This window comes from Lycorma delicatula, chromosome 3, assembly GCF_047948215.1.
Source record: "Lycorma delicatula isolate Av1 chromosome 3, ASM4794821v1, whole genome shotgun sequence".
Taxonomy (NCBI): domain Eukaryota; kingdom Metazoa; phylum Arthropoda; class Insecta; order Hemiptera; family Fulgoridae; genus Lycorma; species Lycorma delicatula.
This window is the reverse complement of record NC_134457.1, coordinates 223375416-223395707: the sequence shown is the minus strand read 5'-3', so window position 1 is coordinate 223395707 and position 20292 is coordinate 223375416. Positions and strand designations below refer to the sequence as shown.

At 34.3% G+C, this 20292-nt stretch overlaps 1 protein-coding gene and 1 pseudogene across 1 annotated transcript in view; both read left to right on the top strand.

Annotated features, from left to right (window-relative positions):
- Positions 1-17242, top strand: part of LOC142321320 (uncharacterized) — a 29000-nt gene extending 11758 nt beyond the window's left edge. The window contains exons 3-5 of the mRNA XM_075359311.1: positions 1104-1291; positions 8592-8699; positions 17074-17242. Coding sequence (XP_075215426.1) covers positions 1104-1291; positions 8592-8699; positions 17074-17242 — 465 coding nt within the window. The remainder of the gene's footprint in view (positions 1-1103; positions 1292-8591; positions 8700-17073) is intronic.
- On the top strand, positions 4553-7750 carry LOC142320782 (uncharacterized; annotated as a pseudogene).
- Positions 17243-20292: the final 3050 nt, after the last annotated feature.

Here is a 20292-nt window from a genome sequence, read left to right as displayed (position 1 = left end):
AATATATTTTGTCAAAATAGCAATCACTGAAGCGGTCCTTATATTCATGTCATATTTTAGTACAGCAAATGCCATGACTTATTTCCTTTAACGATCTGGTTAGAATTACTAAAGACATTAGACAAATAACATGAGGTGACCGATTTTTATCTTAATATCTGGGTAAACAATAATTTTATTTACCATTATAATCAAATTAAAAATATTCTTTTTGGAGCTGTAAATGTAAACTTATCATAAACATAAGAACTGTTTGGGTGATTTTACATTTACAAACTTTTGTAGATGCCACACTTTTGGAAGTGATTGTTCAAACCTGACAATTCACTTCTTTTTTTTATTAACTAACTGATAAATAAAGGAACATACCACCAAAACACCACACATAAGAATTTACTAGCTAAAACATTAAATTTATTAAGACAAGTAAAGCTACACTAAAAATATTTAAATGTTTTGGAGTAAGCAAGAATTGAGACTTGTTTGTATGTCAACCTTTTCATACACTTCTTCTAAACATAAAATCATCAATTGTTTAGTCCTAGATTTTATAAACGTATTAGGTTTTTAATAAGGTATTTATGTATATTGTGTAAAGATGAAAATATAATATCTATTCTGAATTACACCCTGTAATCGATCAGAATAAGTTATTATCCAAAAATAATATATAAATAAATAAATCATTTAAGTAAAATCCTTAAATATTGCAATTTTAGAACCATAATTTAAATAAGCACCCAATTAGTCAGATATGTTATTTATGTTAAATATTAATTTTAATTTAATTAGTGTAATTTAAACTTAAATAAAGGTTTTAATTCTGGAATACTAATTAATAATAATCAGTATCATTGACTTAAAAATATTCTGTTATCTTCAAATATAATATACAAATGTGTACAACTATTTAAAGGCTACAGTTTAGATAGTTTGAATCACTTTTCAGTAGAATATGATTCATTTAGCTTCACTTTGTCTTGTTCTGCAGATATGTTCAGTTCTATAAAAACCAACTGAAGTAAAATCCAGTTTGTCAGATACTTACTGTTGGGTATCTCATTAACATGTTGCATTCTTGTAAATGATGTACCTTGTTTTAGATAATTACTGGTTTTGGGATCCCAGTTGATGTGAAGGGCCAGAGTCTGTCTCTGGGATTAATTTTAAAAACAAATTATGAACTTCCTACAAATATTTCAATCTTTAGTGAAGCCGAATATCTCCTGCGTAAATCTCCTTCACCTTCAAGATGGACTCTGTATAAAACAGTTGAATCAGCTCTTACCAGGTAAACTGACAGTTACACTTCAAGAGAAAATTTATAGATTTTTCAAATTTATTTTACTTGACTTGATCAGTAAATGCTATCTTAAAACATCAGTTGCAGCTTGACACCTCAGAAAATCTTAGGTAACATTTTTTAACATCAATTTCATGTTCACATATGGAATGGGTAAATATTATTTCGGTTAACCCTGGTTTTATCATAAATTATTAGATAAAAATCTTAGAGATTAATTTATAAGTTTCAACATATTGTCAATTCAATATTCCATAATTTTCTTACAAACGAATTTATAGGATTTTTGTGGTAAAGACAAATCTTAAATTAACAATAACATTAATATGTATCCAGTTGTTAAAAGAAAATTTATGAACATAGGAGTGGGAAATTTTACAACTCCTAATTTGCAGGCAGCAATGAAGCAACAAAGAGAAAGTTGATAACTGACATAGACACAATCAGTTGTTAGATCTATAAAAGATTTGACAATAGTGCTACGGTTATAAAGATAAGTAAAGATGTCACAATAATTCACAGATAGTCAAGTTGACATCATAGAACTCATGTTTTCTGTCATATGGCTTAAAGTGCAGCATTTTCCTTTTTAGGCATATTTATTTTCAAAAATTTCAGTTGTAAGAAAAAATGAATGATCCTAATTTTATTCCAATTCATTTAAAAAAAAAAAAAATTCAAATAAAAACAATTAATATTACATACAAGAGAAATCATAAGTTTTTTATAGAGGGCTATAACTACACTTTTTGTAAGCCATGCACTGATGTTTGTGATTACTGTTGTAAATTTATACTTCAGGCTGATTAATATGATCCAAGTAAAATTGAATACAATTTGCACCAAACGTGTGTTAAAGCTTACCATAAACTTAAAGAAGAAAAACATTAATTAAGCAAAATAAGAGGATTTATTTGGTGAAATCAGATTTATTATGCACTGAATTTGACTTTGCACAAAATGTATCACTTCCACAGCTTAACTGCACAGCTCAGTTCTACAAATGATTACCACGGTTTTATGTTTTTAATGTGCATATTCACATTGAGTGAAACTTCCGAAAGTTCTATGTACACACTTTCCTTGAAACTGAAGGTTAGAAAAATCCTAATAGTGTTATTTCTTTTGTGCGTCAAACACTGATTAAATTGATAAAGTCTAAATTATTTAAAAATATTTTATTTTCTCTGACAGCTGGGATTCAGAAAAAAATTCCAAATTTCTCTCGTTTTGCTCCTGATATCAAAAGTTTATAATGTATCAATATTACACATATTTCCCATACGAGGCGATAGTTATTCTCAGTGTGACCACAATTTTGGCTTTTATTCAATGAAATTGAAGAAACTTTCATACATTCAAACATCAAAGGCGTTCCTTGAAGTAATAGCTATGTCCCAAATAAACTCTGAGCCTTTCAGAGTGTTATGAGACAGATCTATTTTAAATGAATAGTTGAAGACCGTGCTTCCTCACTTTCTTAAGAAACCTGTTGCTAAAGGTTGTAATTTTTAAGTACAAAAATATCAACAGATATTATGTGAGCCACGTGGTACAATCAGTGCTTCAAAATCATACTATTCCGATTTTATTACATATACTTTTTGGAAGAAATGCATGTCGTCTTCGTAAGTAAAAAATATAGAACTTTTACAAATGAAAGAAGTTCCCTTAAATTTGGCCAAAATTAGTAAATAAATGAGATTTACATGATTTTATGAATGAAGAAACTAAGGACTGGTTTGAATCTGTTATAAATAGTGATAAATAGACTAGTGTGGTTGTTAATAATCTATTTTTGATAATGTAATCAGTTTTCTGTGTCACTAACAATATAATAATATTATATTTTATATTTCCAAGATTTTTCTTAACAAATTCTTATTATTTCACTTTAAAAATGTAAAATATGGTGATAACTTTAAAAAGGGCGTATGAAAGGTATTATTATTTTGTTGATAAATTTTGATACTTTTTGCTGTTTTACCTACATAATTATATTGTTTATTTTGTACCTTACAACTGTATTAAATATATTATTTACTTGATTAAGATTAAAGTTGTTACAAGCTTTTAAAAACTTAAAATGAATTTTTCTTGAAAGCCCTTTTGATTTTTACGCCCCTTTTAGAATGACCTCCTCAATTATTAATTATAGATCATAATCCTAGTTCACATCTATTTCAGTTAGATTCAGTGAAAGTTTAATTTCAAAATTTAATCTGGAAAATGCTGATAGTATATTTTAAAAAATAAACTAATATTAATTTCACTAATCTCACTGACAAACCTGCTTACTGGAGCACTTAAACATGAAGTTAGGTTTGAACCTAAAAATAAGGATTTGTTAGAATATAAGAGTGTATTAAATATTGTTTGTTTATATTTCATATTGTGTATGTACTGTTACTTTCAGGTCACAAAACTGCCAAAGTATGATATAAGCCAAAACATTTTTTCCCAGTTTTAAGATATTTTATTTGTAACTTCTGCAACTGAACTATAGTCGTTATTAAAGAATTTCATCAAATGTTGATTTTCATGAGTCCTTTTAACTGGCTAATTGTGCTTGGTTTTCAGTTATGAAACTAAGATGAAAAAATAACCATAATAAACAAAACTGTAAAAAAAGGTATATAGGGTGAATGCACCAGTTACTAACCACTTCAAAAAAATATATATAAAACTAAGATCTTAACATTATGTTTGTAAAAGTCTGTCCAATCAATACTTACTCGAAGGCTTTTAAAATGTAGGAAAATTTTATTTAACAATCTAATGAGAGTTTGGTAGTCACAGGGAACTTTAATGTTTGGTACTACTGGCAATATTGCAGCTGATTGAGGTGTCATAACTACACGTGACCAAGGTAAAATATTTTATATCCTCTTACATCTACTCAATATTTTGTCATTTCAGTGTTTCTGAGTGATTTTCTTTAGTGAAAAATTACGGGAATTTAATTGAAATAACTGTTTTTTAAATAATATTAATAGAACAAATCATACAGCACGGTCGGATTTTGGATTATTATTATTACCTTTGCATCAGTACTCGACCAGCTGGTTGGATATTGGGTCTTGTTTATTTTTCTGGCTACCATGTTATTTGAACTGGCTTTATTATAAAAAAACATATGGCTATAACTCTCCCAATACAATACTTCCTCGTTTCAACCAGTGGTTGAGTACTGGTGCAAAATGGTGGTCAAAAATTAGTACAGTCAGATAATACAATCATTGGTTTCAGATGCCGAAAAAGTATACAGTTGATGATTTGGCTAATGCAACCAATGAAGTGCGAAATGGAGCTAAGATTCAAGAAACAGAAAGGATGTACAACATTCCTCATGCCACAATGATGGATAGATTGAAAGAAAAAAGCTCCTTAAATGCCAGAAAAAGGTCCTTCAATAGTTTTAACAAATAATTAAGTAGGGTCCAGGTGCTCTTTTAGAATTTTAATGAGCAGTTATTATATGTATTCATATTTAAATTTTTAAGTTATGTAAAGTATTTTAACTGGCATATTGTTCATTTTTTTCAGGAAGAAGAGCTTTTTTATCTCTGGCTAAAGGCAATGACTAAAAAGGAATTCCAGTTGAACTAAGACAACTGGTTGTTGCTGTAGAGCAAATATTAAAAATAGGTGGGAAGCCCAGCCCTTTCGTTAAGGGAAGATTCGGAAGGAAGTAGTTAGAATTTTTATTCAAGTGGCATCCAGATATTTCTTTTTGAAAGTTAGAAGCTCTCGGCATTGCAAGATCTCTGGTTACTATTAAAAAAGCACTATTAAAAAATGGCATTATGATTTGAAGCAGCATATTATTGAGCAAACAGGAAAAGCTGATTTTCTTAAGGATCCTAGTAGAATCATAAATGGGGACAAGTGAGGGTTCCAGACTAACCCTGTAACATCATTAGTAATAGGGCCTAAGAGTTTTAAGGATTTATATGAGGTACAAGGCAGTAACAAGGAGTGTATAACAGTATGGTGACATTCGATACTGCTGGTAATATGGCACCTCCTTGCATTGTTTTCTCCTATGAAAGAATACCAGCTGAAATAAGTCGAAATGTTAACCCTGACTGGTCACTGGGAAGATAATAAAAACAGTGGATGACTTCACCAGTGTTTTATGGATATGTAGCAAATAGTTTGTTACCTTTTCAAAAAAATAAAAATACCACATTTCCAGTTCTGAATTTAATTGATGGTCACAAGTCCCACATAAGTTATAAAGTTATAATGCTCTCTAAAAATAATGATATAATTTTGTGCTCATTGCTCCCAAATGCCATGCATATTCTGCAACCAGCAGATGTGTCTGTTTTCAGACCTGTTAAATGTGCTTGATGTGCTTGGAAAAAGATTGATCCAGATTGGCAGAAAAAGACTGGGAACAGCGTAGTTACAAAGGCCAATTTTGCACCTTTGATAGAAGGTGCTTTACAAGCAGCAACAAAAGATATTTTGCAGAAGGGATTTGAAAAATGTGGAATTTACCCTTTTAATAAAGAAAATATCGACTACAGCAAATGTTTAAGTCATGATTCTAAGGTAATCAACAAATCATGCCAGTTCAAAACTGAACATTTATTGTTCCTAGATCCTATGTCATCCTCTTCATGCACTCAAGAGTTCCACAGCAATGGTGAAGAATGGGAGACAAATCTGGAAAAGTGTTTTTTTCTCTAGAAGAAAATTAAAAATTATATTTTGTCACAAGACAGGCTTAAGAAAGTTCTATCACACAATGTTTCATCACGCAGTAATCATTATTACCTTCTCTTTTTCTGTTTAACCTCCAGAACAACAGTAAGGTATTACTTCAGCAGATGAATGAGGATGATATGTATGAATGGAAATGAAGTATAGTCATGTACAGTCTCAGGTGGATCATTGCTGAGATGTGTGGTTAATTGAAACCAAACCGCCAAAGAACATCAGTATCCATAATCTAGTATTCAAAAACAATTCTTACCTGTCTCAAGAAAAGCCTACAGAAATCGGGCTGGTCTAGTGGTGAACATGTCTTCCCAAATCAGCTGATTTGGAAGTCAAGAGTTCCAGTGTTCAAAAGACAATTACTTTTATAGGGATTTGAATACTAGATCATGGGTACCGGTGTTCTTTGGTGGTTGAGTTTCAATTAACCACACATCTCAGGAATAGTTGAACTGAGACTGTACAAGACTACACTTCATTTATACATATCACCCTCATTCATCCTCTGAAGTAATATCTAAACGGTAATTCCTGAAGGCTAAACAGGAAAAAAGCCTTTGCTGACTGCTTGGTTTGGCCCGCCCAGTTCCAGTAAAAAAGGTAGGAAAGCCTTGCAAAAAATCAAATTTGCAGATGCTATAGAGGCTGGAGCTTGGGTTGAATAGTGGGAAAATCAAGACAAAATTAAACTATTAAAAGAAGAAAATAAAAGGAAAAGACTTGAGAGAAAGAAAAAAAGAATTCAAAAGGAAACAAACAGTGAAAGAAGCAAAAAACGAGAACATGAAAAAGAAAAGGAAAAAGAAAGAACAATTTTCATTCACTGAAGAAGAAGATAATGATTAGTTAAAGATTGAAGGCCACTCGAACTTGGACAATGAATTAACTGACTTTTGGAACCTAAAACACCTACACCAACTGAAGAACTTGAAAGAGATCATTAAAGGATGATTTAATAAAATTCCCATTTGAAACAGGAACCAAAGAAGCTTGTTATGTTTGAAAAATTTTTATTATACAGGAAAGTGAAATTTAATTTTTGTGTCTACGAAAAAGTAAGAAATGTGACAAATTAATTTTTTCAAATTCATTTTTCTGGACATTCCAGACACATGAACCACTGAAAGACACCAAATAGTATACTTACTGCAACCTAGGATGTTTGATGATAAAAGAAGGCAAAAATATTTCGATATTAATTTAAAAAGTTTTAATGTTCAGTAGTAAGCTGTATATAAAAAGAATTAACATGTTTTGTAGCCTCATTTACATAAAAATTTAGTTATATAAAGTGTTGTTTTTTTTTGTTTTTAAACCTTTATATATTACCCAGTGTGCATGGAACTATAATTTAAAGGCTAGATATATTATATACAATACTTTAAATATTAAAGTCAATATATTTAATTCATGAAAGTTATTGGTTGGTATCTGGTGCAGCTGTAGTTGGTAATTGGGGAAAGTGGTCGGTTATTGGTGATTTTGTAACTTTTTACAAAAAAAAAAATCAAAAATCCAATTTCAAGGAATAATAAGCTAAAACAGAGCTTGCCATAATCTAATATAAAGGTAAGACTTCTGAATTATATTAAGAAATTTCTTTATAATTGAATGGTTAATTTATTGAAAAATTTAAAAGTTTAAAAGTTACATTCACTCAAATTAACAATTAGATTTTTGTTTATTTTAATTTTTTAATTTTTAGATCTTGGTTTCTAAAACTGATATTAGAATATTAGGTCTGAAGATGCCATAACCACAAGGTTTCTGGCTGATCTGACATAACCTATAAGTAACTCCAGAGAATTGTCTAAGAACACTAACCATTGTTTGTCTGGCAGACTAGAGGAAAGTGAGGAATGAAGTATTTTTCACTGCCTTCTTTCTTGAACTAAATGTATTGTTGCATGCCAGCATCAACCCAGTGAAATATGAAGAATATTTTCACCCACATACAGAAACTAGTTTTGTAGTAAAGATTGTCAGTCATGAAAAAGAAAGTACAAACTAATCCCTCTGTAGAAGTAGGCACTTTATATTTATCATATGTAAAGCTAGCTAATGTCAAAGTGTAAAGCAATGTAATAATTACGATTTTTCCAAAACATTATGAAATTTTACAGTTCCATAAGTTTACAAATTTGTATGCAAATACAAATAGAAAAAACTGTGTATAGAAAAAACTTTAATAATCAAGCACACTTTGTAGCAGTACATGTTTCACAGCTGTAGTGTATTATGAACCAGATATGCTGTTTTGCGCATAATATTGATTTGACATTTTATAAATTAGATTATAAAATATAAAAATAATGACAATATAAGTACATTGAAATAAAGATCGTTAAAAAAAATCTTTATAAGATTCTAATCATTCTGTTTTATTTATTTGAAGCTAAGATTATGTTAGTAACAGAAACACAATAGTGTTTGGAAATCATGTTGCTTTTGTGGTTATTATACCTTAATATCTCCTATTACCTGCAGACATATTGCCTGTGAAATCAGAATCATTGTAAGTTCATACCTTTTCATGTAACTGTAATTTTGTGTTATTCAGGTTATCACTGGGTGGTCGAGAATGTCTACTACGAAGTATATGTCAAGCGGCAGATGTTTCATTTGGTCAAGATGGAATTCTGGGAGAAATACTGCATATCCTACTTATGTATGATTAATTACCTTATTATTAATTTTGCTTTTATTATAATATGTACAACTTATTGGTTAATTAGCTGACTGCATAGTGATGGCTCTACATTATAACTACTCATCTGACCGTACCCTCAGGCATTTCTACACTATTAACGTAAACTACACACAGTTCTACTTAGAAAAGCATAATATTTATATATGTTCATAGGTTGCTACATCCGTGCTGCTTTCATTATAGGTATAACTTATTGTTTTTAGGTACTTTCGTAGATCCGTGCAGGGGGGTCTCAATATTTGAGGCCTTGGGGAGTGGCCAAGCCCCTGCAACCCCATTTCTATCTACACACAGAAGCTGCAGGTCACAACACTCATCACAGAAATACATATCACATCAAACACCTGGTATTGCACTTTACATATCCCACATGCTTTACCAGCAACACACCACAACACTACTTCCACCAAGATTACTATGAATTTCAATACATCTTCTTACCACACCTACACTATGAGGTTACCACTAGCCAGCCACTATGAGGTTATGGTTTCGAGCCAGGCCTGTACCGGAGTGGAACGGTGATCGCAATGCACTGGTTCTAAATTTAGAACAGTTGCAGATCACCCGCCTGGGGAGGAGGCTCTACAGCCTCGCAATGGAAGCATGGCAGCAAGAATGGCACTCCATGACTAAGGGTAGGTCCTTGTATAGATTTATAGAGGACTTAGGGAATGGTACACCTCTAATTCATTTTTAAGAGCAACAGGAACCCAAGTGCTCTCCAACCACGCAAATTTTAACCAATATTTGTTTCAGTTCCACCTGGCAGCTGATGAGGTATGTATCTGCAGGGAGGTCCAGTTGAACTAACACATGGTGTTCGACTGTTCAGCGCTTGGGGGGCCTGAACTCAGGCCACTCTGGAACATAGAGATCAAGGGGAATATTGGCTACTCATATGGCGAGTCAATGTGGCGTGAGCTGCATTGTCGGACCGTGTAGAAGTTCCTTGATGATGTTGCTTTGTTCAACTGCATCAGTAGTTTAAGGGATATAAGACTCCTACTGCTTGTTGTAGGCAGTAGGTCAGGCTCCAAGCACTATAATACGGTGGACAGGTATTTGCTGGCATTCAGCGACCTAGGCATGGCAGCAAATTGCTGTTCTTGACAGAATAAATTTTAATATATATTTTAGTTTGTGGACAGGGTACGCCTACCCATTTTAATAATACATGAGAAGTGAGTGGTGGGACACACAAGCGAGTGGTGCAGAGCACACCGTTTATTCCACTCATGCAGTTAGGTAAGCTCAAGGAGATAATTAGTATATTGGTCGCTAAACTGTTTTGAGGCACAGTAGCCGTTTGAGGTATGGATATTCGGTCTTATGCTTTAGAGCTACCGAATGGGGTGGTGGTGGGAGAAATGCCAGACAAAACAAATTCATACCTACATTATACATGGTGGTGCCATGACACCTGTCAATTCATGGTCGAAACTTAAAGTGTGACCGACCGTGTCGAGGAGTGTATGGCTCTGCGAAGTAGGCTGCGAACGGTGGCCTCCGGGAACAGGGTCGCACCCGGTTGTATTAAGCTCTAGCCTCGGTAAGCGCTGCACTGCTTACACAGTCCACCGCACTGTAAACGCTGGTCCGTTTTTCGCGGGCACTCGTGGGGCAGATTACTGAAGAAAACTATACTCATACTCTATGGTGGTTGGCGGTTCACCTAAAAAAACCGCCACGAATTTGGATGGAGATCAGAGCCGATCCCGGGAGAGAGTACAGAAGAGAGCCGGTGGTGGTGAGCGTGGATGAGAAATATTGATTTCCCCATCCTACCAGAGAACAGATGAATATGACCGTACGAATAGCATAGAATTGAGCGATAACCCGACGACAGAGAAGACAGTCATGGATGTACAAGCGTCATCGAACAAACGAGCGGTAACATCCTCCCCATCACAGGACAGAAGAACCTATACAGGAGCGGGCACGCCCCCGCCAGCCGGAAAGTCCCCAACCCCACAACGACCGAGAGCAAGGAAGTGTAGGGGCGCTGGAAACGACACCCCGACAAAACAGTCGCCATTGACCAAAATAGCCGACAAGATGATGGACATTATTGAAGAACTCGGCCGGCTGTGCTGCACTGAACAAACAACCCCGAACTAATCGCGATACCATTAAAACACCGGACCTGAGAAGTACTAGATATTATAGGAAGGACACGCAAGGAGGCAACGGACGCCCCTGGGGGCACACTGTATAAAAACTCACGAAGTTTAAAAATGTTCTACCCGGAGGAAGAAAATGTCGAGCACAGTGCGGTCTTCGTAGCACTGCTGGATAATGACGCAGAACTAATCGTGAAAAAATTACAACGGCTGCTCGGGAGATCACTGACCTCAGCGGGAGACAATTTGCAGTTTTGTGCCTCAGCAGGAGAATTCATGACACAGAAGTCAAAATTATAGAATGCTGGAGTCGACAGAATGTTAGTCCAGTAGAAAGTCACAACTTATTCGTGGTGGGTAGACGACAGAAGAAAGACCTCCCCAGAGGCCCGCCCTCTTCGCTGGTGGCGATCAGCAGGGAAGGCGCCACCTATGCTGAATTGCTGCGGGATGTAAGTACGAGTCTGGGGACCTACCTAGCAGATGACATCTTGTCAGTGAGGAAAGGTCGAACGGAGAGTCTAGAGATTTGTTTCCGTGACAGGGACAACCGAAGAGGCGATGTGGTGAGACGCCTAGGGACTAGCCTTGGAGATGCCACGGTCAGGGAACACCTGTACGGCAGTTGATCGGTAACCTGCGTGGTAAAAGACTTAGACGTTGACGCGACGCCTGATGAGCTGGAAGCAGCCGTGCGGTAGTCCCTAAATGAGGAGATTTCCTTGCGGGTAGGTCGTAGGGACACTACCCGCAAGGGTAGTGTCCCTACAACCTTCATTCAGAGATACCCAGAGAGCGACGATAGTCTTGCCGCCAGGAGGGACCTTGAAACTATTGGAGCGAGGCCGGATGAAATTTAGATGACACTCCTGCCGGGTAGAAGGCCGAGGAAAGAAAGTAAAATGCTTCAAATGCTGGAATACAGACCATGCCTCCGGACAATGCACCATTATTTGGCACATGCGTTCTAGTGACAATGAACTTCCCGGGCACACATTCTTTCTTTGGGCGTGGCCTGAGCTAGGTACTGGATGTGATTGCAGCTACAGGCAGCCTACTGCGTGATGGCTTCTCCTGGGAAGTTATGAAACAAGAGTTCCAGAGTGACCATGAACCGATCCTTTTTATCATAGGTTCGGAGGGTCTTCGGACTGCGTCCGGGCGGCATCAATGGAACCCCACAGAAACGCAGTCCTCCGCCTTCTACACGTTGTGACGGACAGGATGCAGAGATCGGCGTGTGTCCACCCGAGAGATCTACTTGGTGTCGAAGAATGTGACAGATTACGCCCTTGTCGACCCGGTTTAAAGAGAATGTACTGGTGGACGACGGAAATGCCTATGTAAGGTGACCAGAACTGCCAGAAAAAATTACAACAGATCAGCAGGAACCGGCCTGACCAGACGGAGACAGCTGAAAGGATGTACAGGACAGTCAGAAAGTCACTCTGTGACGAGATTAAGCAAGCCATACAAGACGCCTGGTGGAGATGCATCCAAGACCTTGACGAAGATCCATGCAGGAGAGCATACCGCATCCTCATGAAATGCTACAGACCACCATTACCCTGTCTCATCTGTCCAGAACGCAAACAGAGGGTGCTGTCAAGAGCACCCTCTGTTTGCTGATGAAGAGGATGATGAAACACCGGTTACTGGACTCAAACAACATCGATTCACGACTGACGAACTGCACCGGTCTCTCATACGGACCAATCACAAGAAATGCCCGGGACCGGACGGGGTGCCTGGGATACTACTGAAGAAACTTGGGGAGGCCCGCCCACGACTCTTATTAGACACGAGTCCTTTCTCCCGTTGCGGACGGCACTCCACTCATCTTGCCACTCATCAAGTAAGACACGTTTAGCCTCAGTTTTAGGCATCCCATTATATACGTGATAGCATCTGAATCCTCAGTTTCACCGGAGGAATACCCGTAATTACTTCAATTGCGTTCCTAGACACTGTTCTGTAGGAGGCTGTTACACTAAACGCCACACGCCTCTGTATCGCCGATATCTTATCCACATCTTCTTCTTCTGGAAGGCCTCTTTTCAAGCTGGGGCCACGTAGAATATAATCTAAGAGGTCACCACCAGAATAAGCCGGCTTCTGGATGCACGCGGTTCACAGTGATTATTCATGAGCCGACTCAGCTTAACAATAGTCTCTTCAGCAGACTCAGTGACCATCTTTATAGGCGCATTGTATAAGTGATTCGTTTCCATCCACACACCGAAGTATTTTACAGACCTCGACGAGAATATATTAGTATCGTCACTTCTAACAGACGTGTCTCTGATTCGCCTCCTCCCGACGAATGCAATCTCTGATGTTTTAGCCGGAGCTAGATTCAAACCTCTTGCCTTTAGCCATAAATCTGTTTGCCTGATCACTAAATTAGCAGTCTCTTCAGTTTAAAGGGCTTGGGGAAAGCGGCCTCGCACTCAAATGCAAACTTCTAACGGTGATATCTCAATCGATTTTTATTCTACAGAAATAAACCAAAATTTTCAGTAAAACGAAAAATAAATTTTTGTACTCTAGTATTTTTTACGTATTTTCTTTAGTTTTTGAATTATTGTGAAAAAAAGAAAATTTTTTAAGAAATTTCAAAATACTTCACAAATTTGAATCAACCTTATTTTCAAACGTAGCATGCCAAACCGGTCAAACGTCTAGACCATATTGGTAGTACTTAAATAAAGCAAATTGTCAAAGTATTACGTTCAATTCCAATTCTTGCAGAAAAGTCATTTGTTTAATTGCTGATTTTTTTCTCCGAAAAAGCGAGACAATCATTTTATTTTCATCATAACTCCGTTAGTTTTCATGCTAAGGACTTTTTAAGTTCTGTAAAAAATATCCTATAAGCTTTCCTCGGAGATCTTTCCGTTTTTCCGATATTTAATGTTGAAAGGTACGACTTCAGTTTTCGGTGAACAAAAAGTTACCTTCAACGAAGTATAACTCGGTTCGTATTGCACTTACAGAAATATAAAAAACAATATCTTTGTTATTTTATAAGCTTCATTTTTACCAATAATAATTTTTTCGATAAAACTTAAGGTTTTTGAGTTATTCGTGAAAAATCGTTCAACGGTTGGATAAAAAAAAAACATATTTTCAATCACGAATAACTCAAAAAGTATTGTTTCTACAAAAAAATTTATACAACATTTTTTGCGTAGAATTTATTCCTTCATCGATTTCAGTTGTTATTTTCAACGTAATAATTTCCATCCCCGAGAACGGGTGGCATCCACCCCCAGGGTAAAACCAGACATCGGCACTATATGACTTTTGTTCCTTGAGCTATTCCCTAATTACTCTTCGAATTTCACGACAATCGGTTTTGTCCGAAAAAATTCTGAGCGAAAAACCGTCAAACACTGGACTAACATCTTATGAAAGAGGATAATTAATTAATAAATAATTTAAGAAAAATTACAGATTGCAGAAAAGAAAATTCTTCGATCGTTTATTTGGATGAGTCGTACATTTTAACATCCCATTCGACGACAAAATTGTGGTCGGATGACAGTGGTGCAGAGCAACAGTGCCGATTAATAAAGGTGATCGATCAATCATAATCTGCTGAGGAAGAAATAAGATTCATTCCGAATACGATGTTAACTTGAAAACGAGTTCAAAAAGGAGGGGCCGACAGTGTTTACAACAATAATTTCATGAAGTGAGCATCTGAGAAATTAATTTCTGGTCTTACTCGGTCAGCGATTATTATCGATAATGCACTATACCACAATTCACTTCTAGTAAAGCCTCCGAATTCAAATGCTAGGAAAAGTGTCACGATTAATCGGTCGGAAAAGAAAAAACTCCATTTAATAAAGCAGTGTTAAAACCGCAATTGTATTGCATAATTAAATCACATAGAAATTAAAAGATAAAGTATCATTTAAATGAACTATTAAAAAACCGAGTATCAGGTTCTGTGACTTCCACCTTTTCATCTCGATTTAAATCCGATCGAGATGATACGGTCGACTGAAAAGATATTGGTAATAATGACAAAAGATTCAAAAAAATTTTAACGTCAGATATTAAAAATTAGCCGAGGAAAAAATGAATGAAATGAATAAGGATGATCGGACACCATATGAGTACGTAAAAAAGCTGAAACTAGGTAGAAGAAGATGGAACTGCTAATCGATGAAACGATTGATAAATTTATTATACGTTTAGATATCGGTAGTAAAAGTGACTGTTCGAATGAAGAAAGAGAAGATGGTGAACTTGCAGTGGAACTGGACATATAATGCAAGTTTCAAGTAAATATTAATAATAATATAATTGTACAATCAACGATGAAAACAATCGTAAAAAAATTTTAAATTCTAAATATTATTTTTTTAAAAAAATTGTACAATAATAATTTTAATCTAATTTAGTATAATTACAGACACAATATACATTCAAGCACTAGTTAAGATTCTTTAATTTAAGAATACGCCTTTTTTTAACCTCCGGGACCACCGTTAGGTATTGCCTCAGAGGATGAACGACAATAGCATGTGAAAATGCCACGCCTGACCGTGATTCGAACCCGGGACCTCTGGATGAAAGACCGAGATTTAATAACCCTAAATTAAAATTTTTGTTTTTTCAATTTTTATTTTTAATATTAGTAATACTAATTACATAATAATGAATTACAACTAATAAAACTTAAGATTGGTAATAAAATTAAATGAGCATAAATAAAAGTAGAATGATTAATATTGTTGTCGTATTAGATGGGTCTAAATGTTTCCAGATTCAATAGTAATGCGGTTTCGACCTTCTCTAATACAAGATTTTATTTTCATTGAACGCATTATACATTACTAATAGATAAGAAAGATGTTAATTTTGACTGTTTTTCATGATGCCATATCTTCATCACATTTTTTTAAACTTCCATTAGCGGTATAGAAACCTCATATACTGGAGTAGTCCCCCCGACCCATTACGCTAGAACCTGAGGTTTTTTTCACTAGCGCTGGTTGGTCGAAAACCTGAGGTCTTTTTCACGAGAGCGACCCCCTCTTTCAAGTTAAATTTTCACCATGAAAGGGAGTATGTATTACAAAAAGCACAGCAAAACACGACTCTGTCTCATTTCAATAAATCAATACATTATACACTAGAACATATACCTCATATACTGGAGTAATATCCATCCCCCACCCCATTACCACAGTATATGATGTTTCTTTTCACGAGAGCGGCCCCTTCTTTCTAGTTAAATTTTCACCACGAAAGCGTATAGCAAGCACAATTCCGTATCACAAAAAAATAAAAATAAAATTAAACCAATAATTTAAAATTACATGAAATAAACTAATTACGAAGGTTGTTTTATTACTTGGCCGGTTAACGGTGAGGAAGCCACTATATTTTCATATACTAATAAACAATATGCGGTTGTATCGGGTTTAAAATCCTCCTCAACTTCAATATTAATTTTCAAATCAATAACACCCATTTTTATCGATTCATCTTGTCGTGAATAATCAATCACGTATAAGGGATATTTGTTTTTTAATCTTAATATCTGTATGGAGAATCAGTCAATTTATAATATGATTGTTTAAAATTTACAAACGTCTTGTATATCAACATTCGATCCCCCTCTAAATACCCATATGGATAACAGTTTGAATTTACGAATAGTTTAATATTTTTAACGTTACAATAAATCAAATTCTGAAAGCCTACAATAACATATCGAGGTTTGTCTAATTGCGATGATGTTTTTGCATTCCAAGTCGTAGATTTTGTTTGTGGGACTGTTGGATTCTGATGAAGTTCCCAAGTTCTAAATTGTATACGCAACTCTTCGTTTTTTTCTCTCAATTTAGCCAATTCCAGATGATATTGACTCGACATCTTGAAATGCGGAACAAGCCATGCAATATCTGTTATGCCCTTCTGTATAATGAATTGTTTGGACAAGAATCATTGACAAGCAACAACATAAACTCAGTTCAGCGGTTGTGATGTGACAAGTTGAACACTTAGCAACATTTGAAATATCAGATTTATCAGTTTCTTACAATATTTAAGGTTAAATTCAAATAGCCAATAATTTTTAATAATTAGATAGTAAAAATGACGATAATAATAAAAAGTTATTATTGATGACGGTAATATTATTAATTTAATACTTACGTAGTGATTTATGTCTATTTTACAAATTTTAGACCATCAACATCAGTGGAAGATGAAACTGGAGGCACAGATTATATAAAGGCAGAAGAATTAGGCTGGAAAGATGGAAGCAAATGTAGTAATATTTTTCCAAGATGTTCCAGTAATTTATTAGATATGATATCACTAATAAAGGAAGAAGTAGCTGAAGGAATTTTTTAATCGTCTTTTTTAGGCTATTTATTTCTTGAAACTCGTAAAAGTCTCAGTTGAATATTTTAATTTTTAAATGAGATCGCTTAAGAGTAAAAAGTAATACGATAAAATATTGAATAAATGTTTTACTTTTTGGTGATAAATATTTCTGTCAGCTGAATTTGTAATTAAACTAAATTATTATTTAGAAAATTTTTAATCGCTTATTTTTGCACAATTTTAAAATATATTACTATTTACTCGGGTCTATGTTTGTTTTCTTTATTTTGATAATTTTGGTATAAAAATTAAATAATAATATCCTAGTTAAGTTGCAAAACTAACCGTTTTAAATTTATTAAACCCATTTCCTCAGCTGAATTATTAATGCTTTTAAGTTTAATGTTTTTTTACATCGCTTTACATGCCGGATTGCCACTTTTTACTGTTTTTTGAAAAATTCCTACATTATTATTCCTGCTCCTACATACAAGGGTATTGTATGAAATTAAAGTTTGAAACCTTCTTTTCTTATTATACATTACTGGTAAATTTTAGAGCTACTGTGCGCTGTATTTTTGACGAGATGGTAGACGATGAAATGAAGCAACGGTATGTTATTCTTGAATCGTTATATTTAATTTCTTGTCACCCTTGACGTTTTCATTGAATTACAATAGTCACATTAAACTTAAGAATTTATGACACTTTAGTCGTAATTGAACTTGAACATCATCAAGAAACTATGAGTCCCCTTGCACTGAAATGAAAACACGACCGCGCACTGTGCGGGATTCTTACGTAGAATATAAGCAACACTAATTGTCCATCCGGACGAAATGAAAAATGGGACCGCATCGGGCGGGACTCTAACGTAGAATACTAGTACGGCTCACTTTCCGGTCAGCGTCAGCACCCACTAGGTCGCAGTACCGGACTGCTCGACGTGGAACGGAACAATTACACTATAGATTTTACTTAACAGAAATAATATTAGAAAATGTACCTGTTTTCACGAATTCTGCTGAGCTATTTAAAAAATAGTTTACCGACAATTTACTGAATTTAAATATAAGGTATAAAAGACCTTATAAGTTAAGAAGTAAGGTGGGACATATTTGGCAAGATTTTTTTCCTGATGACATCTGGAGAGATGTGTTATAAAAGTTTTAGCGTATAAAACATGGGATTCATTTCTAGAATCTCCTAGAAGAAAAGTGAAAACGCTGCCACTCTGTCGCAGAGGCTACTTCATCATACACTGCAAAAATTTTTTTAAATTCAAAAACATTTTTTTTTAAATCTACATCTGTGTAATTATTGCCATAGATTGTGAGATGAGCTAAACTATGTATTTATTTTATTGTAAATTAAACATTAAACAATATTTTGATCGTGTTGTTCAGTGAAACTAGCATCGTAAATATTTTAACGAGAGAAATAAACCGTAAAAAGTATACAAGGCCGATCATTTAAAAGGAGATTAAACAGATTCACAACAGCTAAGAAAAAACTGCAATAGAATTTATACAAAGATCAAATTTTAGAAATGCTCATTTAAACAAATAGGTTTATTTAATGAGAATTTAGCCTTTCTTATTTATAGTAATATATGATCTAAATAATTATTCATTGTGCATCCGGTTTTCACTTAATTCTATGATGGAATGCAATGCAACTGCAGACTTTGTATTTAGTAAATAATTATTCTTTAGTCCTACCTTTCTTTTCCCGTATACGGAACGTTCTTTATTGCACTCGTTCTTTTAAATTAACGACCCACTTTGTAAAATCATTAGCATGTTCGCATAATGATATTAAACTATTTAAATGAATATTACACAGTTAAAAATTAATTATTAACAGTTAAATGAATATTAATTGTAATAATTTAATCGCGTAAAATAAAGTTCCTTTTAATAAAAACAGAACTTGTTGAGTATAAAACTTAATTGGCGCAGTCGATAGGTCACTTCAAGGAATTAATGCAAATAATTTTCATCAGTTTCAACTGTTTATAAAGTGAATTACAAGTCATCTCAAGAAATTAATGAAAATAATTTTATCGATCTACAGTAATACGATACATCGGTTTCTGAAAGAATTAATGAATATAATTTTTGACTGCAGAGAAATCACCGAACGACAAGAATAAGAGCATATTATTCAACTAAGTCCAAAACCAAAAACAACAGAAGCGAGCAGACATCGATCAAATGATGTATCCTGACAGGAACTGTGTACATGCACTCTTGTCGACCGGTTACATTTTCATACACGTGGTTCCAGAACTTCATGTACGCAGTTCCTGGTATGCTATGAAGGCAACAATCCACTTCGGCAATTGAAGACTACAACTTCACCTCGATCCACTACAGGCAACGATTCACATCATATATACTACGAATAAAGTAGTATAAATAGTTATGCGAGTAGAAAAACATTTAAAATAGTATAAAGTAAATATTTTTTATTATCTTATATACATATATATAAAAATTGTATAAGTTTAAGAAGTATTAATATTTTAAAATGGCAGATAACCCTTTCAGTTTGTGTGACAAATTAGTCGCAAAATTTTATGTCGCCGATAGTTCTGACGACTTTCAAAACAAATATTTGTTCTTTACGATTCTTTCAAAATTAAATCACCTGCATTAAAGTTAGTAATAGGATCAAATAGTTATAAGTGGAATGATATCAGGTAGGTATTATTAAACGGTTATCTTGACAAAAGAAATTGATTTACATTAAAATTAGAATTAGCCGAATTAAAACAAAAGAGTAATAAAACTCCTTTTAATTTTTATGAGCGTATACAAAGATTATTAAATTGGCAAATAGCATATTTTACAAATAAAGAGACAACAATTGCAAATGTTTTAAATCAGTATGTAAGGAAATTAGTGTTAAGAGTTTCGATAACAGAGCTACAAGAACCGATAGGATTCCTGATGGGTACTAAAAATCCAAATTCATTGGAAGAAGCGCTAAGTATGTTAACGAATGATTTTAAATTCAAAAATCCAAATAATTTTAAAATCAATCCATACTTGACACCAAAATATCGTAATTTA